Source organism: Drosophila elegans, unplaced genomic scaffold (assembly GCF_018152505.1).
Source record: "Drosophila elegans isolate 14027-0461.03 unplaced genomic scaffold, ASM1815250v1 contig_208, whole genome shotgun sequence".
Lineage (NCBI taxonomy): Eukaryota > Metazoa > Arthropoda > Insecta > Diptera > Drosophilidae > Drosophila > Drosophila elegans.
This window is the reverse complement of record NW_024545578.1, coordinates 10,116,105-10,141,219: the sequence shown is the minus strand read 5'-3', so window position 1 is coordinate 10,141,219 and position 25,115 is coordinate 10,116,105. Positions and strand designations below refer to the sequence as shown.

Sequence of the window (25,115 nt, the reverse complement as noted above, 5' to 3'; positions counted from 1 at the left end):
TTTTCGCACACAACAACAAACACCGGGCAAAATATATCTGAGAAGAGCGAAAGAGAGTGCGCTGGCAGGCTAAGAGAACGAAGAGAGCTGCGGCAGAGAGCGAGATGGCGCGAGGGCAGAGCAGGACGGAGCGCGAGATAAATACAGGCGGGGGTGAGAGTGGGGGGGGGGTGGGTGGGGTGAGTCAAAGATACATACCGCCTCGAACGCGCTGCCTGGAAACTCTGCCAGCATCCCCAAAAGCGATATATATGTATGTATGTGCATCCACGGCCGGAGCAGAATATGTATTGGGGCTGTTGCCGGTGACACGGGGGATTGTAACTCCCCCTTTTCGGGCTTATTCTAAGCAGTGCCTCTACACTCTGCAAAATAAGACATTTATTTACCGCCCATTGTTACCATTTCATTTCGTTTGAATTCCCCAAACAAACTTTTAAGTTAAAAATTTTGTATTTGAAAATAATTCTTGTATTCATCTTTGAAAAATAAAAAAAAAATGTATTAGACTATATAAAAATACTTGTATACACACAGTATTAAAAATCCAAACAAACCAAAATACAATTTGTTAATTACATTTACAATTTTATTTAATTTTCTATATAAATCTCTGAGCCAATCACGAAATACGAAATCAGTCACTTCAAAAATTGATCTTCTTTCAATAAAGATATATATGGAGAGTGCTTATGGTAACCTATTACTTAAAAGTCTTATTTTATCGTATTCAGGAAAAACTTCTTTTGGCTTACAATAAAGATTAGAAGAAAAATTAATTTTTGTTTACTTTTTTTACGGTTGGCACTTATTTTTATTAAGATTTAAGCTGTGAAACCCCAAATTTGACGTTAACGTTTTAGGCTTGATTTAATAGCTGGCATATACTTTCGGGAAAATGGTTTTGAAAGCAAATCAAAATTTTCCCATTAGTTCCTTTGTCCTTTTCCGAGTGTAGTACATAGGCAGACATACTCATATACATATAAAATGCCCCCGGCCATGGGCTATGAAATTCGGGGGGTGGGTGAGACAAATATTAAATCAAGCAGTGTATTATATACACAGCTCCCATGCGGCACATAAATATTTATGTATCTGCATACCAGCCATTCGAGTGTAGACACATCAGGGTGTACGGGGCTATGTGTAATTATGCACTTATCACTCTACATGAGCCGTGTCCGTTGCCGACTTTGCAAAGTTCCATTTCCTCGGGAGTTATTGCCATGGCTCGCATATAGAAGGAGTCCGCCCGAATCCGAATCTCAGATGTACGCATATACGCATGTACACGCGTCCAGGGCTTCGAGTCGCATGAGTCGCAGTGCGTATGTACACAGGTACCTACGAGGATGTACACACGAATGTGTTCATGTACAGGAGCTGTATGTGGAGTGGAGATGGAGGAGGAGGCACAGGCTGGGGCAGAAGCAGAAGGATCACATAAAGCGCTATCTTGGCAGGACTTTCGGGGGAGGCGTATTTGGGGTCCAATGGGGGGCCGAGGACGAGGACGAGGACGAGGTCGGGTCGGGTGGGGTGGTGTGCGGTGGCACATGACCAACAGAAGCTGCATGCATACACCCCCGGGTAGAAGAGTACATAGCCAACGGCTGGGTCTTCGGTCGCACGGAACTGAACTGAACTCAACTGAGCTGAACGAAACGGCACGGCACGGTACGGCACTGTACGGAATGTAAGCGGAGGCTGGGCTGGGCTGGGCTGGGGAAATCCTTTGGCCGAAAACCACAAAGGAGATACGGAAGTTGGCTCAGACGACGACGACAGCGCTCCTGCAGCTCCTCCAGTGCCGATCCGCAGCTGGAACCTCTGGCGCAATCACAATCACAAGCACAAGCACACAAGCACAAGTGCGAGTGCAGGAAACCGGAGCGGAAATTCACTGGGCGGATGTCAAGTCCAAGTTCAGGCCGTGTTCCTTTACCGAGTTACCTGGTAACTAAATAACCGTGTTTCGCACTGAAGTTCCGGCGGCATCCGCACGTGAATCAGCACTAGTACGACCATAAGTTCGCGTCCGGAATCGAGAATCAAGTATCATTTTTGTTCATCCCCCCGCGCGGCAACGACGATTAACATAAATTTGCACTCATTGGCCAACTGCGAAAGCTGTCATCATTCTGGATTTTACAAACAACTTCCGACGGAAGGTCGGTCGGACAACAGCTGCCACTGGGGCCAAATTGGAAAATTGCTTTAACCAACTTTTCGTCTATTTCCGTAGGAGTTGGATATGTCATTTCTGGCTACCTTGGACGCAAGTGCCTGGCAGGTATGTATTACCAGCTCCTCCACGCATTAACATAATGCCGTCCAAGTGGACTAATCTAAATGTGTTGATAACAAATCAGGTCGTGTTTGTGAAATTTAAAAAGTTTAATTGAACCTTATTGAATTTGTGAATATCAATGGACTTTGCAAGTGATTCAAAATGGGTATATATTAAATTTAGAAACTTGAAAGCTGCAGTAGGCCTGTGCTATATTTCAATTTGAACAATTACCTTAAGTAGATTGGGTAACTTACTGCAGTCTCTTAAAAAGTGTATAAAAATTTAAGGAGTGTGATGTTAAATTGCTTACGACTTAACAGAAAAATGCAAATTATCCATTTCCGCACTTTTATTAAATTTAAATAACATATAGGTTCTATAAAGTATATTTGTTTGATTCCAGTTTATAAAGCAATATAAATAATTATAAATAAATAAAATAATTTAAAGCTCAGATCATCTTGCAAAGATAAGTAAAGTGGTCAGAGGTTCCAAAATAAGGGTTTTTGCAGATGTAATAAAGCACAATTGCACTTGGATATAAATATAAGGGATGAATTTGTTAATTTCGCTGTTTGGTAAGCCGAAATAATATTATTACTTGGAATGGAATTTCATAACGCAGACAGCAGACAATTGAATCATACATGGCAAATTTGACCAGGAAAACTCATCAAACTCCAAATTTATAATGAAAACTTTATCGACTTACAGCGAAGTACGCAAGGGTTTGCTTATCCGACGGTTAACTGCTATATTGAATGTAAATCTGCTTTCCAAAAAGTGGTCAGGTGTTCAAGTTATAAATCCTTATTTTAAAAGAAAAATCGAGTAGTCATAAGGCTAGAATCTCTTTAAGTTGTGGAAGAAATTATAATTTTTCCTATTAGTTCTGTCATAATATAATATAAAACCTTTTACAAATCCTAGATTTATTATAGGAGATGTAAGAGAAACGTGTATTAAATTAAATTAAATTTATTAAAAACTATAGTCAATATCAACACGTCACTAATAATTATCAATATGAGTTATTAGTTTTCAGTATTTATTTGGGATTTGTAATCCTCTTCTATCAATAAGTCGTTTGGAAATATAAAAACCGATATTTATCCTTAGGAAACATTTATCAACTAGACTAATTTAACACGGCTTGTTTTCAAGGTAGTTTTAACAATTTTATAGTTGATTTGTTATGGACGGCTAAATTATAGATGAAGATGATAAGATCGGTTCGGAATACAAGGAGAATATTCTTATATGGCTCAAAGTGGCATCTGCACTTTTCATATGCGCATATTTACGCTTCCCAAATATCCTTTGACAAGTTCCGCTTACCACAAATTAAATTGCAGACTGGGGCTTTGGGACGTGTGCTTTACCGACCAGTGGTCGTCCGTTGCCGTCCGATCTGATCCTGTTTGTTCGAGTAGTTCTGTTTGCAGGACGACTTAGTCCCTGTCACCGGCAGCGGCGGTCCAGGCCGCTCTTTTTGTTGTTGCTGTTGCTATTGCTGTTGCTGCCAGCGGTGGCGGCGGCTCAAATGGCAGCGCTCTGTTTGCGCAGACCTGTCGACCAAATGAACCGAATAATACATCAAACGCTCTTTAATGGGGGTGACAAATCCCCGACAGTTGGTGGACCTGATTACTGTATGAGTGTGGTGGCTCGGTCCTGAACAAGACACTCTCCCTTTTCTGACAAAAATTAATCAAGAGCCGGGAAATAACCGCATAACATGCAAATATGTTAAAACAATTGTGCTTTCTAAAAACAATTGGTAAAGTAAGTAATGAGATATGACATACATAACAAAAAATCATTGTTTACTATTTTGCCTTATAATGGAAACTGTGACTGTACCTTCAGTTTCCTAAAAAGGATTTTTTTTTAAAGATGTGGTGGCTGTCAGCGGTACCTTTTTTTGGTTAAACAATGTTCTATTTTTTCAAAAAAACAGCTTTGTAGAAAAATGACCTAAAACCAACTTTTCGTAGTCCATAACTCTTCTCGGAGAAATCCTATTTCGAAATTGCAAAACCAATCTTATTGCTGTGACTTTCTTGGCTTTCATCCCTTTATTTTATTGTTAATAAGAGAAAATCAGAACGTGACAATTTATCTTTCATATCCCGTGGTTAACCCAGTTGTCTAAAGAAACCATTTTAATTGCAAATAAGTTTGACTGTTCCGGATATGAGTTACCCGCTACTCACAACCTTGTTATGAGATGGATTTTTGCCACTTAGGCTAAAAGTAGATCTTAGCCTGAGAAAACGGATGTAATTTGGGGTACTGTTGTTCCAAAACAATATAAAATTTTCCACTTTAGAAACGCTTTGCACAGTTTGATTTGTGGAGTATTTTTATTTTTATAATAAAAACTTATTTAAAAAACAAGTATTAATACTTTAAAAACTGTACATTGTATTGCTGTACTGGCTGTAAAAATGAATCAAATATTGTTACCCCCACTTAAAAGAGTTTTATGTTTCTTTGTTGGTTTTTTCACAATGTTATTAGTTGAATTTAACTATTTTACTATTTAATGGCAATTGTTATCCACATAAAACTTTATTGTGTATGAAACGGTACGGTTCAGTTGGTTTTATTATTATTACGTACCAGTTGAATATAACTATTTTACTATGTTAAGGCAATTGTTATCCACTTAAAATTTTGTTGTATACAACACGGTATTGGCAAACTGTGGTATTTTTAACTTTAGTGGTTAAACTGTATTATAGCGTAAGTGTCAGCTCTCAATTTAAATTACAATGACAGTTAAACCCAACTTAAATATGAGCATTTAACATTTGCTATCCATTTTTGTATTTTTCCCGCGACGAATGGGATTATCCCGATTCGTTGTTCATTTTTAAAAAGAGCGTATGCTTATCTATAACACCAAGCGATGGACCCTTTTGTTTGCATATCATTTTTGGTAAAATTCAGATTGGCATTCTCATGCTCGCTGAGATCAAATTTTGTGAAACATCAGTATTTGTATAATCTAGCGGAAGTAATGGTATTACCAGCACAGACGTTGCCCACAGAGACTCCATTGTAGTTAAATGCCAATTATATGCATAAAGGGATTTTCGAGATAATTACGGAATAGCGGCCACGACATCCTTATCCACGTTATCCAATGTTCTGGGTAGGCTAATAATTCGATATGTTAATACTAATATCCCGCCCGTTTTGTGGCTTGGGAATCGGCTTCAAGTTGCACGCTGCACACTGAAAATGAGAGATCTGGGGCGAGCACCGAGAATGTTCAAAATAATGGCACGTGACCATATTTATGCCATTTAATACATGAGGAAACACTGCATGGCACCAAACAACACTTTGAGGCATATCATCCCATTTGCCCACAAAAATGCACCCCCGCCTTTTCCTATGATGCTGTGTACACTTGGAATAAAATTGACAATGAAAATTAACTACACAGATATGTGGAGTGCTTCAACTTTTTTAGTTAAGTAGTATTTCGTATAAATATATTTCATATAAATAACTTTTCTATTTTTAAAAAGAATTTTATTATTACGTGGGATTTATAAGTCCCACACAAATTTATTCTGTATACGCTGCTGAGAATGGTAATAAGTATTAATGATTTGTTAATAACAAATTTATGTTTTTAGTTTTACACACAATTTCTTAATATTTATTAAAAATTAGTTTTAAACAGAGTTAATGTCCGTTAAGAAAGCCTTTTACGAATTTTACAATTGAAAACTATATAAATATAAATATATAAATTACATCCACCTTACCCATGATTATATGGTTATAGTTTTTTTTCTTTTTGGAACACTGATTTTTCCGAGTGCACAGGGGATAATCTTTCCCGTTCCCGGTCCGGGGTCTGTCTAAGTGAGAAATTGGGCCGGAGCGAGGCTGACGAGTACTTCAAGCTAAAAAGTGAAAAGCCAAGTAGTGCGAGTGGCAACGAGCGGCGCTGCGGCGACACGCATATGTTTTTTCTGGGGCCGTGCGGCCGTGTTTGTTGCTTCGCAGGATGCGCACACCTGAGTGGTCCTTAATGAAAATCCACAACCCCCCCACTCCCCATCCCTCAACCCTCCTCGACTTCGGAATCGATAGCTGGGGGCTCAAGTACCGGCGAAGGCTTGTTGGAAAATTATACAGCAAACACACTACAAACAAGTCGGATATACATTACGATGCCAGGTCACGTGACCCAAAAGCCGTCATTTTAATTAAGTTCATAAAAAAACAGAGCCACGATTCGCGAGAGTCTTTTGTCAGCAAATTTCAATTTCGATACTTTATTTATCAACATGGGTATCGCTTTCAGGAGGCATACAATTGCGACGTTAAAGTTTGTTAAGTAAGCCATATCAATTTCAGGTTACTTTTCGAAAGGATTCCCTTTTTGTAGAGTTCTTGCAAAAAGAGTGTTTATAAAAAATGATTTTCTTTAATGGTCACAATGTTGGGTCGAGCTTTCAATTGATTTAAAAAAGATCTTTTATTAGTTAATCTAAACATGTCCTAATCAAGTTGTCATGTTTAAGGGTCGGTATTCAAGCTAACAAACTATTTTCGAAAACCGCAAACATATAAAAAGTTTTTGAGTGTCAAAATATTTTGTAAAAAGTTTTTTAATTTATATTAATAACTTGTTACAAATGTTTACAATTCTAGTTTCACGTCTTAAAGATAAAACAGTAGGCATATCGAAATGCAAGTGCAAAATTTAGTTGTGCTTACGTTTAGTTGGATATACTATACTATTATTCATTTGAAACATTAGTCATTGTAGTTTAATTATAGGAAATTACACGCATATTTTAAGCAGATTTGTACACATAAATTAAGACATTTCAATGAATCGTGTGTCGCCGTGAATGGAATTCGTACAGCGGTCCTCGCCGCACTGTGCTTATCACGTGATTTATATTAATGGCGGCATATCATGTTTCACGCGTGCTCGGCGCTGGTTTTGACTGCAGAACAAATTTGTCAGTGGGGGTCGGCACGCGCTGCATTTTCGAATAAAGTCATCGCCATCGCCAACGCCAACGACAGGTCGAAGGCAGCAATGGCAAAATGCAGAAATGCAATACATAAACGGAGTTCGAGTAACTGGCTGGGATGGGGACAGGCTTGGCACCTATTGAGAGCCCGGCTTTCGCCATAAAACAAAGAAGTATGGGCGAGAAGAGCCAGTTGTTTATGATGGAGATGGACAAAGCGGCTATAAATCTTAATCCGCAAATGTCAGATCGACTTATTGGAGTCTACGGATAAGGAGAGATCCCTTTTTCAGTGGATCTACGAGCTCAACTTCTTAGGAAGCCAAGTATCTGTACCTTTGAATTTATATCTGGGGTTTTAGAAATTTAATATATATAATTCATTTAATTAAATTTTATGTTAACGTTACACAACTTGTTAACAAAAATATCTCCTTAAGTATCTAACAAAGTATTCATATCGACAAATGAATACCTCACAGACAGCCCCTTGAATAAATTAAACAACTTTAATTTATTTGCTGAATATTGAAATAAAATGGTTTTCGTTTTGTTGTGGTTTGCATTCTTTTGCACCCAGCCAAAGCACCGAAAGGCAAATTATGTTAATTGTACAAGATTCCGCTACTGTTGCTGAACATCGCGGTCGTGTCATTAGCAAACATGCTTAATTATTGTTTTGCTATTGGTTTTGGAACATGTTGAAATATTTCATATCAACACGTCTTCGTGCTCAATGGTGATTTTCAGATTTCTTTTTTTTGTTTTTATTTTTCGGGAAAGCGAGCTGCGTAAAATAATAAGATAAATTGCCGTCTTAACTGTCTTGCGTCATGAAGGCGCTGCTTAAAAGTGTGTTTCTTTTTCAATGCAATCTTGGTCGTCTGTCTCTCCAAAAGACTACTTTACACTTGGCGAATCACTTAAAAGTGTGCAGAAAAATGAGGCAAAATGCGAATCCCTAATTATAGCTTAGGGCGAGCGTCCAACTAGTTGTTCTCACACGGGGCCAGCGACACCTACTACCAGCCAAGCTATGAGTGCCAACTTCATACTGCCATACTACCATACCGCCATACTACCAACTACCAACTACCATACTACCAACTACCTTCTGCAACGGATACCGTTCCGCGCCATCTCGGCCTCTACGCACTTTTCAGCCCATCTAGATTCAGAAACGCATCCGCAGGCACTAGTTGTCTCTGCACCAAAGATCGCAGCTTAGGTGCGTATAACTGCGTACTTATGTGGCCAAAACACATAGGAGTGCATATATCGTGGCTTATATGCAAATAATAAGATAACATTTAAAGGAAGATGCGTAACTTACAAATGGCAGTGATTAATGCTCTGTTATATATCGATTTTAAAGAGCAGGGAAAATGACTTCAATAATGTTCGAAAATCCATTTAAAAAATACACTTAATTAAACATTGATATATATTATATATATATTTTATTTTCGGTTTAATTTGGTTTGGAAATATTTTTGGGAGACTCCTAAATAGAGCACTAACATCTCGTGATCTTAGACACATTGTGTATAAAAGCAAAACAAGTTGGTTTGTATTATCGTTTCATGCTTTAAAATCGAGAATATCAAAACAGTATTAACCTGAATTAACCTGACAAATTAAATCTTAACTATTGACCTTTACAATATGAATTTCGCATTTCTGAAACTGCCCCAGATATCGGGAACATTTTCGTTTTGTTTTATCGCCGCCATGGCATAATTATACCATTTTGGGAGCGTAAAAACGAGAGAGGAATTAAAAGCAGCTAATCATTATTAAGCGCTTTAATGATTTTATAGTCCAATTTATATTCCTTAACAACCACTTGCACTCGGCCAAATGCTTACATCTCTTATTTGGATGTTTGCTTTTAATTTTCGGAGTAGGAGTTGGAGTTTGAGTTTGAGTCTGGAAACCAGAATCCCTCGCTCCGCAGTTATTTATCGCAAATTGGATGTGTGCATGTGCCCGAATGTCTGAAAGTCTGAATGTCTGAGTATCTGCACCGCTGATGCGATGGATGCCACTCTGCGCTGGCGATTCGCTTGATTTAATAGTGGCAATTTCGTTCGACTCCAACGCACTGATAATTTTCTCACATAGAAATCCGTTTTTATAAGCTAAAAAAAGGCGCCGCACGCAATTCGGCATTCATGTTTTATTGCCTAATTAACTGGCGCTGAACTGGCCATTTCCATTTCACGACCTCTTGTGCGTGACGCGTGAACGGAGTTACGGCCAAGGAATCACTTATTCGGGGAACAAGCAGCGCCAGGGCCTGGACTTCTGTCCACACATGCTCGAGGTTGGCATTATCACTAAATTACCGGATCACCAAAGGGCAATAGTCTTTTAATTATGTTTCCCTATCTGCAAGGCTGAAAAGAGTGGTCTTATTGAAGAGCTATTGCTGTGCGTTGGACAGCCTGATTTAATTAATAAGTTATTCTTCGAAACTCGGTAGTCCCAGGACATTCCATTTTTATTACTTTGCTTGAAGGGCTAACCACTTAATTTAGACATTTTAAAATAGAATTTTTAAACCAAAAACTATAGTGTTTAAAAGCTAATATAATATTTGAGCTTTGTCAATTAATTATGAGTTTAAAGGAAGGCCAAACAAAGTCTTAGATAAATAGAAAGTTATTGGTAAATAATAAGTTGGACTGCAATATATATTAAACTTCCATAGTAATCTTGTTAGAAAAAAAAAGTTGTACTGCAATACATATTGAATTTCCACAGTTGACTTAAAAATATTACTAAAGAGAATAAATAAAAAAGCATGGTATCATATCGAATGATAATCATGGAGTATCGAAATCTAGAACTTTCGGATGAACAGCATTTTGGCATAATGGCCACGGCTATCATGACAATAATCCTTTTACATGAGTGTGCGCAAAGGAACGATATGTTCGTATTTATATGTAACGTACGTAATCGCAATCTACTGTGGGTAAACACAGCTGCGAATATATTTCCTTTTGACCTCGAATTTAAATGGTCCGCCCTGGTCGCTCTGCTGGCTGTTCGCCGCTCTATCGGGTTGCTTGTACGCCGAATTGCGAAAAAACAGAGCGGATTAAAGGTGCACATGAGCACAGCCGTAGGAAATATGCTGCAAACATCCGCCTGCTGCAACTGCATCTGAAAACGCACACACTGCCGCACTGAAAACCTCGTCAAGAGCTGGAGCACACTAAAAATAATAAATTCCACTTATATATTTCTCAAAATATTAAATTTACTCTATAAAACTAAGCATTACAATCTCAAAATACTACATTTGTTTTACAACATTTTGCCTTTCAATATAGGCAATAATATTGTTCTTAAAATTAATTTTAATTACTAAAACAAATGCTTTTTTTTGTCTTAGAAATATTTATCAAACTTTTTAAAATGTTTATCTTACTACATTTTGACATGCTTGCTTCTTTCAAAATGTATTAACATATTTGAAATTTAGGGTTTTTATTTGATTTTGGTATTTTTTTTTATAAATGACTTGTACATAAGTATATTCTAATGTGGTGTTAAGTATTTAAGAAAAGGAAAATAAGAACATTAAAAAGAATTTTTTGCCAAGTTTGTAAATACAACCACATAGTTCCTTAGAAAAAAAAGTCTTTAATAACGATTTCTTTCAATTAGTGCAATTGAATTTAGAAGAATTATTTGTTTGCCAGCTTAGTTTTGTCCAAAAAAACAGGGATTTCTTAGCGGTAGTTTTAGGAGCTTCTGTGATTTTTCATTTACATTTTAAATGGTATAATTTAGCTGCAATTTCTCTGAGTGCAGGCAGCGGCAGCGGGACAGGGCAAAAGAAGGGGGCAGGAGCAAGAGGCAGGAGCAGAAGGTAGGAGCAGCCCAGAACTGCGACGAGCGCGGCGCACTCGCTCATCTTCCCCGCGGCTATTGGCGTCGTGCAACATTGCAGGAGCCTTTTCCTGTGCTCCGCGCTGCCGGACGACCAAACCATGCCAGACCAGGCCGGCCTCTACGAAACGAAACGAAACGAAATGAAACCTGGAGCCTGCAAAACCCAAAAGACCTGGCGAATAAGCGATAGCGACCATGGGCCATGGGCCACGGCCATGTCGCTGATGATTCGTGTATCGCAACCGCCGCCACAGCGTTTGGCTTCTCCCGAAATTTGAATCTGCCTGCATCTGAGGACTTAACGAATATGAACGAAATGGCCCGCGGCCGTTTCAAAATATTACCACACTCGAGTACGTACATGCGTTCGAGAGTTTTAGCCCGAGAGTTCGAGTGAATGCGGAAAATTATGGCGAAGTAGTTGCAGATACAAGCACTCAATCACAAGGGCTCCATTTGCATACCGCATCTCAGCAACCCAACATCCCAACATCCCCACATCCCAAACATGCCAACAAAAACAAAGCCAAGAGGCCTAAGCAGTCCCATTAACCATAACCCCTAGCCCTAGGAGTTAGCCAAGTGTCTGCTGGCTGTGAATCTGGATCCTGAAAGTAGATCTTCCATTCGCTCCGAGGGACTGTGCCGTTTAAAGAGTTTTGTGATTTTACATCGGTTAATTAGAGCTTTTTCTGGCCATCTTACTTTTATTGGCCATCGCTAGGTGCCCACAAAACGAAGCGATTTTAAACTGGTGTAAAAAATAAGTTGCTTTTTTAGTTCATAGGAAAAACAATTTTATTAAGTGTTCGTACAGAGAGAACTAAGTCGTTGGAATCTATTTTTTGTATCCCTTTTAACGATTTGTTGCTTAAACAGAAATCAATTCGGTGCAAGACAGTCGTTTGAACAAAAAATGATTTTACAAGGAACATTTATTAGAGTAATACACTTTAAGAACATAAATTTGTGTGTCTTGAAAATAAACTACAGACAGCATTAAAGTATATGTATTAATTCAATATCAAATAATATATGTCTTATACTTTTTAGTTTCGTTTCTATACCAAAGAGTCTAAAACTTTTGTCTAAGGCCTTATTTTACAGCCACTTAAGTTCCATTTCAATACTTTCGTGGTATTAAAAATTTTTATACCTAATAGTTTTAAATTGATGTAACAATATGGCAATTTAAGGTTGGTGGTAGATTATTACGCTTTTTCAAAGAATTATATGCAGATATCTTATTCTACTTAAGAAGACAAAAATAAGTAAATTTATATTTAAAAAAAAAAGTATAGGTATCTTTTTTCCTAATATTTAAAAACCAAAATTTTTCTCGTCCTTAAGACAGACTAAGGGTTTTAAACAGAGAAAACATGGAATTTGGCAACTTAATTTTAAGTTTAGCTTTCCACGATCACGTTTTTTTCCCTTAGTGCCTTTGTAATTTATGCCGCATTATTTTTGGCTGTACATCGGTTGTTTATATTTTCGGAAAATCACTACTCCAGCGCTGATTGTGATTTGCATGTGGAATGCACTTGTCTGCGGCCGGCAAATGGGCAATGTCGATGCAGATGCAGATGCAGACCGAAAAGAGCGGCGGCCGATAAAGGAGTTGCCGCAGATTGGCAGTCCAGTCCAGTTCAGTTAAGTTAAGTTCAGTTCAGTTCAGTTCAGTTCGGTCCCGATCTCGATGCCGAGATCCCAAGTCGGGGCAGTAGTCATGCAAGTCCTGCGGCATTCACGAGTTTCTCCCGAGGCGATCGCATTTAAGACGCATCTTAAATGAGGTGCTCAGGCTCAGGCTGAGGCTCAGGCCGAGTTGAAGTCGGAGTTGAAGTCCTCTTGGGTAGTTGGGCAGTCCAGCAGTGCAGCAATTGAAGTTGGGCACCCCGGTTTAGAGCCAGCTTATGACTGGCTCAAAGAAAGCTGCCATTTTCGGGAGTGCACGTGTATGGGTGGGGATGTGGATGTGGATGTGGATGTGGCTGTGGCTGTGGCTTTGCCTGTAATTGTGGCAGCAGTTGTAGGTGTGCGTTGTCGGTAGTTGGTAGTTGGTAGTTGCACAGAGGTGTACTTGGGCGCATTTACCATGGGCACACGGACCACTGTGCATCACGATTTATGGCTGCGGCTGCGGGGAGGATTGGGAATTAATTGGTAATGCGAGCAGCAGTGCATCAGTATCAGTATCAGTACCAGTATGAGTATCGCCTCGGATCGGATCGGTATCCGAATTGAAGCTAAAAAAAATGGCGGACCGATCATCGATCGATCGATCTCTTGTCGTGGCCGCAATCAAAAATCGTGCCGCCGCAATGAAATCGCTGAAATGGAGGTGGAGGGCATTCCACCGTCGCAATTGGATAATGCACCTGATCACCGCTTTCCGTCTACCGCCTACCGCCTACCGCCTGCCGCTACCACTCCACGAAATTCGAGGTAGCTTCGTGAGTGGCTGTACGTATATAATATGCATGTGCAGTCGGCGAGATCACGGTTTCATATCTTATTTTGCCCTGCTACAAAATCGTACTTAATAACTGCGTGCTCGATAAACTTTTGCCCCCTCAATTTCGCTTCACAACCTTTTCCGCTGGCAACAAAGGTTGGAAGCCTGAATCCATTTGAGTCACTTAGAAAGCTAATGGCATAATTTAATTGGGGAAACAAACATTCAAAGCTCAGGCTTGGCAAAACCAGGTGATTCAATTTTCCACAGCTGCTAATCCTTATCACGTTTATTCGCGGCTTAATTGTGTAACCTGAAAACAAAGCAGGAATGTCGCAAACAAGAAATGAATTAAATGACTCTTGGGAATGCCGAGCTTAACTTTTAGCAATGGTGGGACTTAAACGGGATAGTACAATTTAATTTAGGAAACCATGACTCTTTATAGCCTTTAACTGACTATGAGGGCTTAAATCAGAGACTAACAATAATGGATGAGAAACATTTTGTGTTTATAAGGCTTAATTGCGAATTTTTATAAATAACAACAGTCGACCAATCAAGAACCTTTGCATTATTCATGTGTAAATTCTACTATAAAACAAACAAATCTCGGATTGGGAAAGTTACTTTTCTAAAAGGAAACGACTATATAAAATCGAATTTCAAAGCAAATATGTATACTCATGTACCTGTATTTACTTTATAAAGTCAAATAAGCTTATTTTTTGTTCGTACATAATTTTTCACGCATGTAATAAACACTGAAATGTACTTTTTTAAAAAGACAAAGAGAGCATTTCAAGTATTTTCCCCTTTTTCTGTAGGCCGCGTATATTCTACCATTCTCTGATAGCCACGTTTATCGTTGTTTTTGATGATAAAATACCCCTTTGGGTAGGCAACTTATTTTATAACACCCGCATATGGATAAAATCTCAACTGTGATGAATTTGTTCAGCTTAACAAGAATCTTTGCTTAAACAAAATACTTTGCGGACTCTTAGTAAATATTTAGTTAATAAGAAATTATGATTTTGTGCTAATGTAAAAACAATTTTTATGTTGTTACTTAAAAATAACAGTTGTACAGGTTTTAAGCTTAAATTTCTAATTAAAATAACACTGCAGCAGTGTTCAGGTCGTATATTTTCTAATTGGCATTGTTTTGATATTTTATATTGGCCATTATTAAGAGGCTACTTGCTTAATAATTAAATAAGTACTTAAATAGTTCTTTCTAAAGCAACCACTCACTTCTATTAGTACTTTTAATTATAAGTTTTTAGAGTTACAAATTACATAAATATGAATGTTATTGTTGTATTTAACGATTGTTTCATCATTAAAAAAAAAACATTCATTGTGTATTTTCCCCAGCAACCGTTTGAAAGTTAAGAAAAATGAAAATCTGTTATTTTCGGTTTGTTTTGATTATGGCATGCCCGGACCCAACCCACACCGAAACGGGTGGATTTGGATGCGGAATAGGAATATGTTAATTTGCCAACCTTTCATATGGGCAACCCCCGAGCCGAACCGAACCGAGCCAAACTTTTGATAAGTACGTAGCGTAGGTACATACATAGGTGCGTCGCTTAATCCCCCAGAGAAGAAAGAACCCGGAGCACGTACCACTGGCGATTTGCAAGAGCGAGGATATGCCCGTGCCCTGTCCAATGCCCGGGATTTCCCAGTAGCAACCCAGCAAAGCAGCAACAACCCTCGGGGCACGTCGCCAACCCCGGCCATTCGCATTATGTTTGCAACCCCTATGTACCCTCTGTATCTGTATCTGTATCTGTAGCTGTAGCTGTATAGTATCTGTGTCTGCAGCTCGGCAGTATCTCGGGAGTATCTGCATCTGTATCTGAAGCTGCGCTGCCGCAGCCTCTGGGTTTGGTTTTCGGGCTCGGCCCATTGTCTAGTAGTCCGTCCGATGGCGGGGCGTGGCTTCCGAAATATAAATGGCTGTGGCCGTTCTCTCTTCGGCCGCAGTCCTCTCTTTGGAGTGTGCTCTTCGATGCCCGAGAGCCAGAAAACCTGCTTGCTTGCCGTGTATCTGTGTGCGCCGCATCACCCATACAGACGAATGGCGAACGGGCAAAGGCTTTGGGCACTTTTCCTATGTATTCCGCAGCTGTATGGGTGCAAAAATAAAAAAAAAAACAAAAACCAAAGCAGCAGCAGCATCTGCAGCAGCAGCAGCACCAACAGCAGCAGCAGCAGCCGCAGCAGCAGCGGCAACATCGCACATCCCCCGAAGGTTTTTGCGTCCAACCAGAAAATCCAAATTCAGTCGAGAACTACGTCTGGTGGCTGCGCAAAGGCGGAATTTCGTTTGCGGGTCTCTCGCTTAATTAACCGAACCGAACCGAACCGAAAACCGTACCGAAACCGCTCCGTTCCGTACCGAACCGATCAGCACAATCGATTACAATCGTGGATCTGTAATATAATTCTGAACAGCAATAACAATTTAAAACGCTTCTATTGTCTATCAATCGGTTGTAGTGTTTAGTGTACATAGCGGCGTATACGTAACTCTAACTCAAAAGCACCCACAGTTGCCTTAACCAGTGCCAAAAATCTTAAATACTTAATAACTTAGTGATCGTACCTGTTTTTCGCATCTCAACTGGCATCCCAAGTGTTCAAAAAAGAAAACCTATGCCCTCTACCTAATTGAAATTGCCCCGCACAGCACAGTTAATTTGGATCAAAATGCACATTCTACATCGCACCAACGAGCATCAGTTCGAGGATCAGAAGTTCATGATGGTAAGCTTTAAGCAACTTTAATCGTTGATAAGCGGCTGCGAAAGTGCTCTAGCGAAATTATCTGTCAGCCGAAATGCCGAAAACTGCACAAGTTAACCCCGTGTGCATCGCATCGCTGCAGCTACTCAAAATCAAATACATATATTGAACCATCGAGTTGCCCATGGGGCAACGTCGCTTGATTGACACTAAAATTTCTTTGGGCACTTTCGGGCACGCAAGCACTTTTGGCCAATTACCTTTGAGTCTTGACTCTTGAGTCTTGAGCTGGACCCGTGATTCACACACAAACTGATTACCATTCCTGCCCCGGCCATTCTAGCAGCAAAATCAATGAGCAATTTACAGTAATGGGTTTTCCTGCGACTCCGTGTGGCACACTCTGCTCTGGGAATAATAAGTACATAAGCTTCAACCTGATGGGCCCACTCCAAAAGTTGGGGGATCGCTCAAGAGGCTTTCCCTAAAACAGGCTGCCAAAGCAGCCCCATAAAATGCAAAAAGACATTTATATCATCTACAAATTTTCAAGCATTGTTTAAGTCTAAAGCCTACAGACATTAATTTAACTGGCTCATTTGGAATATATTGATAGTTTTCTTCAAAATTGGATTTCTTTCAATAGTCTTAAGGTCATTTTCTCATTTGCATGGTTAGGTATGTTCTAAGCTTAGGAAGAGTTCGGAATTTGACATTTTAACGTCAACTTAACAAGAAAACTGTCCTTATTAATTTAAAATGGTATGCAGCTTAATTTGACAATTTTAAACATCTCTCGAACCGTCTTATGCAACTTGAATAAATTTTAAGTTTCATAAGCATTTATATTTATTAGTACAAAGGACAATGGGTCAAGCAAGATCATTAATAATTCTTGTAAAAATTAAAACTTTTAAAGACTGTGAAACAAGCCGTCGGCATTGATCACTGCTTTAAAAAATGTATGTTTTATATCTCTTGATTCTGAAATCAATTTTTAAATTAATATTTAAAGCAGAAACATTAAACTGCTCCACATTCGGGATAATTCATTCAATTAATATTTCAAAGAAGACAATATTTACTTTGAAAACAGTTTTTATTGATGCTCATTATTAATTATAAAAACTTCCATATTTATAATAAGTAATCAATGAATTAAAACACAGTTTTGAAAACCGTTTAGTAATATTCGCCATTACCGTTTGAGTGTTTCTTTTAAGCGTCTGAGACTTTTTAAACCCCCAATTTAATATTTGGTCTGTTTCAAATATTTGCGTTATGGGAAAATATATTTCGAAACAAAAAATCCTTTGGCTTTAGAGCAGACACGATGTTGCTATCAAACAAAAAACAAAAAAAAGGGGGCGCGGTGGGAGTGATCAGACGTCAGGAGCAAAAATTCAAATGCGGCTGCAGAGCAATACCTCTTCGCTAATTCTGGAAATGCGTGGGTACACGCTCCCCCCATTTAATTAGCGAAATTATATGGTGTTTCATGCTTCCAAGAACTTTTTTGATGTCCGATAAAAAAATAGGGCAATTTGCGGGGCAAGGGCCAAAGATCAAAACAAAAACCATACAAAGCAACACCACCACACACCACAGCACAACACACAACGAAGAGGTAGACCAAAAGTCATCGCCCACAAAAATTCCCGATGCCCGCCAACTAAATGGGCATGCCAAGTATGTTGGCATTAGCTTTGGTTTTGGTTTTGGTTTTGGTTCTGACTTTGCCCGGCCCTTCGAATGCTGCCTAAATCAGGTAAGATCCCACTGGGACACTCGCGTGATGCGTTGCCAAAATAATTTATGAGATTGAAGCGCAACGATCGTCAATTTGCGTGCGAGCCGATGCCCGACTGAACTGAACTGCAAAACAAAAAGAATGCCATCCAGGCCAGTGCGATCAGGTTGGCACAAAAGTTCCCATAGCACACACGCTGCACAGCCCCCAAATATCAAAAAATATTCAAGCATTGAGCTTATTTATTAGCCAAACAGTGTTTCATCCCAGGTCAGCGTTTCATCCCAGTCAAGATTCGGGACCAAACTCTGATTGATGGGTTCCCTTATGATTTATTGAATAATTTCTTTATAATTTAGAATAATTGTTCCAATTTACAAAATGCAGTCTGTAGAAGTTTAAGGCATTGCCGGTATGGTAATTGTGCTTAGAAGACATTGGATAAAGGGTTTTCGACTCAATATTCTTCGGCATAATTTGACTTGCTGCAAAATATGGGTCTTTGATAATTAAGCTCGACAGGAATGGTTGGTTTCGTTTTGTGGTATAAGTAACTAAATATGCACGGAAATTTAATTTGGTGCCAAAAAAAAAACTACTACAATTTAAAGGCTCAATGTAACATCTCGAAATTCATTGAGGTTTCGGTGGGATTCAAAGCAATTTAAGGAATTCGCAATAAGACAAATGTAAATAAGTTAATAAAATACGATCAAGACAGAGCCTTGTGCAATATTTGCATATCATGTTTATTATTTCACCAGTGCGGGCGAAATAATTTGAAGTCCTTTGCATCCGCTCGAAGGCATTTCCGCTTGTGGATATATAGAATCCTCGGAGGAAACTCGAATTGCATATGCACACGCATCAAAATTGATTTCATTTGCGGAGAGGAAATTAAAAAGTCCAAACAAAACTAAATTGATTGGCAAGATAAATGTAAATGTTCATAACGTGGCCAAGATCCGCCAGCAGAATCAAGTGTCGGAACGTCGACAAGGCGAACGGCGTGTGTTAGGCTCGTGGCAAACCAAAGCCGTGCAAAGAGCCGCATCCTCATCCACATCCACATCCACATCCACATCCAAAGCTCAAACCAAAAGCCAGGCCAAGTGCAAAATCATCGGTTGGTCGACATGCGTTTGCGTTGCTTTTGCCTTCTTGGTGGACGGAGAATGGAGGATGGAGGTTGGGAGACGGAGAACGGAGGAGTCCAGAACGGAGGAGAACTGCAGTTGGGTTGGCTCTTGGCTCCTCGTGAGCTGCTGCACTGAAAGACTGCCCTTTAGACACAGATTGCCAACGACGAGCCGAGCTCAGTTGAAGCCACACAGAGAACAACACTTGGTGGTCTTCAAATTACAATAACTTTATTTGGTTTTTGCTTTTGTAAAAAATTTAACATAAGATTGGGGTTTGTGTTACATATATATACATATTTTGTTAACTCCAAAAATTTGTTTCCATTTATTTAAGTTCAAACCAAATATTTATTTATTGAAGCTTTTATTCGATTTGCACACGTATATTAAGTATACTATAATGTATTTTGCCTAACAGAAAATAGTCTGACTGACCCTTAATAATTAAAAAAAGTACAATATTATATTTGATTTATATTGGGTTTTGATCAGGCAGTTTAGATAAGTTTTTTGAACTTTATAATGCGCAATACACCTGCTCGTTTCTCTCCGTGTATCTGCATGGCCGCCAAGTGGTCAGTTCGAGGCTCGTTCTTCTATTCGTCATTTGTTCGCTAGAACAGCGGACGCAGCTTTTCGATTTTGGCCGAGCAGGCTCCGCAAATACCCAGCAGGTTTAATACATTTATGAATGAGTTTTACTACTTCATTAAGGGCCCGCTCCATCGCGGTTTTGTGGGCCAAGGAGCGACCTGGAATATGGAATACGATTTCGACTTCGACTTCGACTGCGACTGCGACTGCAGCTTCAACTCATACCGGAGACCCTTTGGATTGGAGCGCGTGCGCAGCCAGGAGGCCGGGGAGTACCTGTACCTGGATCGTAATAAGCAAAAATCGATTATCGTCCGCTCAACATTTCCATTGTTGTTATGAATATTATATGCAGCGTTTGGAGCGAAGCTTCCTCTTAAATTCGTTTAATTTATAGCTCTTCCGACAGTTCCAACTTGCAGCTCCAATAAATGACAGCACCGGACGTCGAACGAATGTGTAATCTAATTGGAAACGAGCCAATTTTAAGGGTCCACTCTTCACTCTTCACTGTCCACTGTCCACTGTTCACTGTCGACTGTCCACTGTACCGGTTCGCGGATGGTCAGTGCCGACCGTAGGGCCAGTATGTAAATGTGTTCGCGTTCACTAAAATGTGCCAGTTGCGAATGGATTCTTTATTTACTGACAATATTATGACAATGCCCGCATGCACACGGCTTATTCTATGGGTGTAAAGCGGTCTTTATGCCATTCGATGTCTCCATATCTGCACATCCCTCTTTCGAACCCCGAAGTCCACTCCGAAGTCAACCCCCTTTGGAACCCCACCATCATTCAACTTGACAGCGTAATTAAAAGGTCTGGCCCAGACACGATGAAAGTGAGGAGTTTTATAAGATGTTAGGGCCTACTTGTTTTATATGTCGCAATATAATTGGTGGCATTCAAGTCCGGTCCAGGTAGTGGCCGAAAAAAAAATGCGAAAATCGCGCAGGCATGTTCTTTTCTTGGGCGGGCACTTCTTCGCTCAGGAGGAATGATTTCGACCGGCAATTTTAGTAATAGCGGCAACCGGGATCGGGATCGGGATCGGGATCGAGGCCAACTCCTTGTACCGGCTACTGTATAAGTATTCGAAATCATTACGTCATCGCCGAGGAATTCGGACGTGATTGCTTTTATGGAAGCCACGTGCTAATTTAATTATTATTTGCAAATACTTTCGAAGTGAGCGGCTTTTTCCATTCTTTTACCGATTTTTTTGTTGTTGTATTCTTAGGAGGGAAAATCATTTAAACCTCTTTTTATGTCTGACCGAGCTTACGATTTTTATTACCGTCGTTTTTCCACTTTCTGGTCAAATTAAAGTTAGTGATTTTTAGTTAAAGGTCTATTAACCATTCAAAATTAGTCTACATAAAAAAACGATAGTTGTTTAATAATAACTACATACATATTTACAATTATTACTACTGAATTTGAAGCGCAATTTTGACTTTAACTTTATTATTGGTTGGCTCTTAAGTGCTTGCTTTTGCTTGCCAAATAAGTCTACTTGCCTTAAGTATTTGGCAAGTAGACTTATTACATTTAGTACATTTGCAGAATAAATCAGTTAAGTTGTTAAAAGTATAATATATTTATTGAACTTTTCGTTTGGGCTTAGTTTTGTTGTTAATAAATTTTAATGCACCGAGATTTTTAGACCTTTTGAACATAAATTCAGCAGCTTTAAACAACGGTAGTTCAAATCGAGAAAATAATTGTTTACTTTTTTTCAACTTTTTCAACAGTTAGTAAAAAGTATAAAAATATAAAGTTTTTCGGATCAGCTTAAGTTAAAACGAAACTTGGTTCATCCTCAAAAAAAAACTTTTTCATTAAAATTTAACATTAAATATTAAATTTAACTTAAATATTATTGAAAAAACTTATCTATTAGATCAACTTTTTTGCTTGTAACTTGGTGGTTGGTGCCACCTATGGGTGGGGGATGTTTGAAGGTTCAGTAAACGAAATCTAGATGCCGCGTTAAAGTGTAGAAAAATGTAAAATTAATGTAAGGTACAGCTACTGAACTGTGGCAACGCTGTTCTCTCGGGGGTTTTTCTCGGGATCAAACTCCACTGGGAGCCTTCCACGACATTTTCCTGGGAAGTCAATACCGTTGCTGGTGGTCGTGAAAAACTGACAGTCTTAAATTGTTTTCCGCCCTTGTACGAGGCCATATAATCCAAAACAGTGTCTTTACAAAGATCTGGTGGCAACATCAGTAAGTGGCCCGCTCGGAGGAAAAACGTCTGTTTGTGGTTAATAAACATAAATAAATATACATTGGCGATCTGCTTGAAATCCTCACGCTTGAAAACACTTTTCACACGCAGGAAATGCTGCATACACGTATACTGCTTGCAATCAGTGCAATGTTGTGTTGAAGGAGTTCAGAATCGCTTTTACTAAATTTTGAATGAAAAAAGTATTTCTAGATTGCTTTTCAACATAACTAAAAAACTTTTGCTGCTGAAAAAACAATAAAATGTATTGTAATATTTCACGCATAAACATAAATAGGGAATGATTAAACCGATTAGCCTCTACTTGTTCCTATATTATAATATTACAAGAATAGGACTTTCTCAAGTTCCGAACGTCAAGCATCGCAGTGCGGTCTTACAACAATTGTCAAAGAATCTGCTACCGGTTTCTTAATAAGTTATGACTCATATGATATTTGGCACCAGCTGTCAAACTTTAAAATTATTTGTTTTGAAAATGATTTTGGAAGGAAAATACAACAATTGCCAATTACAATCACAATAAATAGAAATAATTATTTTATCTTAAAATGTATTTCTTAATGGTAACGTTGGTATTTAAAATGGTGTTCACATACAACTTTTTGGTGTTGATAAATGAATAGATTTTTTAATTAAAGAAAGTACATTTTTTGCTTACTCAAAATATCACAATCTTTACAAAGGTCCCTAACAATCCCATGTCATTAAATTGGTATACATGAGTAGGGTTTTTGCAAATCATCTTTTAACAACTGTAATGTTATTGCTAAAGTGTTAAGCTTATCTGAAAAATTTAATATGTTAGATGAACTGGTTACTGATAATTTTCATCTGAAAGATGCTAAAACCGAATGTTAGAAAACGGATCCAAATTCAGAAAGAACCGGGAAACGACAAAAAGCACTGGTGCACGAATTACATTAGGCCAGCTAGAAAAGTGAACCCAGATTTTGGAGTCAAAACTCTTTTAATGGCAATTGATCATTCGCAAGTGGATAACATTTCATTAGAATACCAAGTGAAGTGCGCATTTATACACGGCGTGTGTATAAATGGTGCGTGTGTGAGCCGGGGCTTTTATGTATGACTATGACCGTCGCTCGGAACCCACTTGAGGTGAAACTATTTCGACCTGCTCAACAGCTTCCAACTGTCTACCTGTGCCTCCCAAAACCAGATAGTTTCTGCCCGCCAAGACACCATTCGAACCTTTATAATTTATTTATCTTTATCTTGAATTACGCCATGGGAGTATTGACCACCAGAGTAAGTCCGAAATTTCAGCATATTCATGTCTGGCAATGGCAAACAATGGAGTAAAATTCTGAATTTCATGTGATTGAAAACCAAGAGTTTCCAATCGCACAATTAATAATAGAAAAGAAATAGAAAAAAAAACCCAGAACAAAATAAATAAATAAATAAATAGGAATAACAGCAAAACAGCCACGGCCACTGGCAACTGCCAACTGGCAACTGCCAACTGGCGAAGGGTCAAAAGCATTACTCAAAAGCCACGCACACCAATAAAAACCGTGTTGGCCAAGAGTATTGACGGTATTGAGTGACGGCAAGAGCCGAGAATAAGCGCCGAATAAACCACGACGATGGATGAGCAGACAGCCGCGAATTAGTGGCTACCAAATATTAAGTGACGTCCATCCCGAGCTAAATCACAAGTAAACAAACGAAGAGTGGATCGAAAGCCATGCCTTACGGAATCGGCGGCAATTAATTTGGAAGCACTTACAGGAGCTGAACTACATAGTACATTCCATCCAGAGACACCGTTTTAATTGATCCGAAACTTAATACCAAGATTTGGCTTTGATTAGAGCCAAGCACGAATTCTTGAGCCCCAAATGCGCCAAATCTCTGGGGATAGGAAAAGAAAACCACCGAAAGCCCAGCCGTCGATAGACGAATATTCACGCAAAACAAAAGGGAACCGGTTTACCTGTATTCTTAAATATTCTATTTGATGTTGCCAAATGACAAGATAATCCAAAGTAATCAATCAAAATTATTTTAATTTATTAAGCCACAATAAAGTCGTGCCCGATCCGCAATTGCCACGTTCTTGTGCCAGCCGAAGACTCAAGACGCAAGAATGCTCCCTACCAAATCGCGGTCCCCGTACCCGGTGAACTCGACTATCAAGATTGGTTTATATACCTCATATGTGATGTATAATATAATGTATATTCACAAAGTTTACACGATTAGCTTGTTGATTCATAATTTGATAGCAGGAGTTAAGTGCTGCGGCAGACATTCCGCGAAGAAGGTTTCTATGATGAACGAAGTCACTGATGATTAGCAACAACTGGTTTTTCGGGATCGTAAATTTAGGAATGAGAACAATATGGGATATAAATTTCATAACAAAATGTCAGTCAGCCAATCACCTAAATATATTATATAGCACAAATTATATAGCACCAAATAATATACAATTTTTCAATTCCAATCACTCAAAAACATATTTTTTCTAAATGTCAGTTATAAATTTCAGTAATTTCTTGAGCTTCACAAAAATCTTTTTGTATAAACAATTATTAAAAACTTTTAGAGAAACCTTTTGGCAAGGTAAAGACACTTAATGTCGTCAAAGTCTAAGATAGAAATGATTATAAAGTTCAATACAAATTGTAAATTTTCCTTATCTCGTTGAAGAAAATGATGTTTCACAAATTCGTAATTAAAATAAAAAGAAACAATCAAAGCTACAACAAAATCTTCTATAACTTTTCCCCTAATGTAATGTATTTGTTTCCGAATTTCTCAATTAATAAATATTGACCAGAATTAAACAATTGAACTGTCATTTGAATGAGTAGCAATATGAATTAGTTGATTAAAGCGAAGCGCTGCGAAGTGAGGAAATAGAGCGAATGAGCATGGGCATGGGCATTCATAGAGCGCCTTGTTTGGTC

General features: G+C 38.7%; 1 protein-coding gene across 5 annotated transcripts in view; it reads left to right on the top strand.

Moving 5' to 3' along the window:
* Positions 1-1,760: 1,760 nt before the first annotated feature.
* Positions 1,761-25,115, top strand: part of LOC108146986 (transcription factor AP-2-epsilon) — a 30,528-nt gene continuing 7,173 nt past the window's right edge. For 2 of the 5 annotated variants that reach the window (XM_017273244.2, XM_017273246.2), the window contains exon 1: positions 15,986-16,453. In XM_017273244.2, coding sequence (XP_017128733.1) covers positions 16,397-16,453 — 57 coding nt within the window. In that variant the 5' untranslated portion in view covers positions 15,986-16,396. Of the gene's footprint in view, positions 2,175-2,203; positions 2,297-15,985; positions 16,454-25,115 lie in introns of those variants that run through there. The other 3 variants (XM_017273247.2, XM_017273250.2, XM_017273248.2) reach the window with 3 other exon arrangements.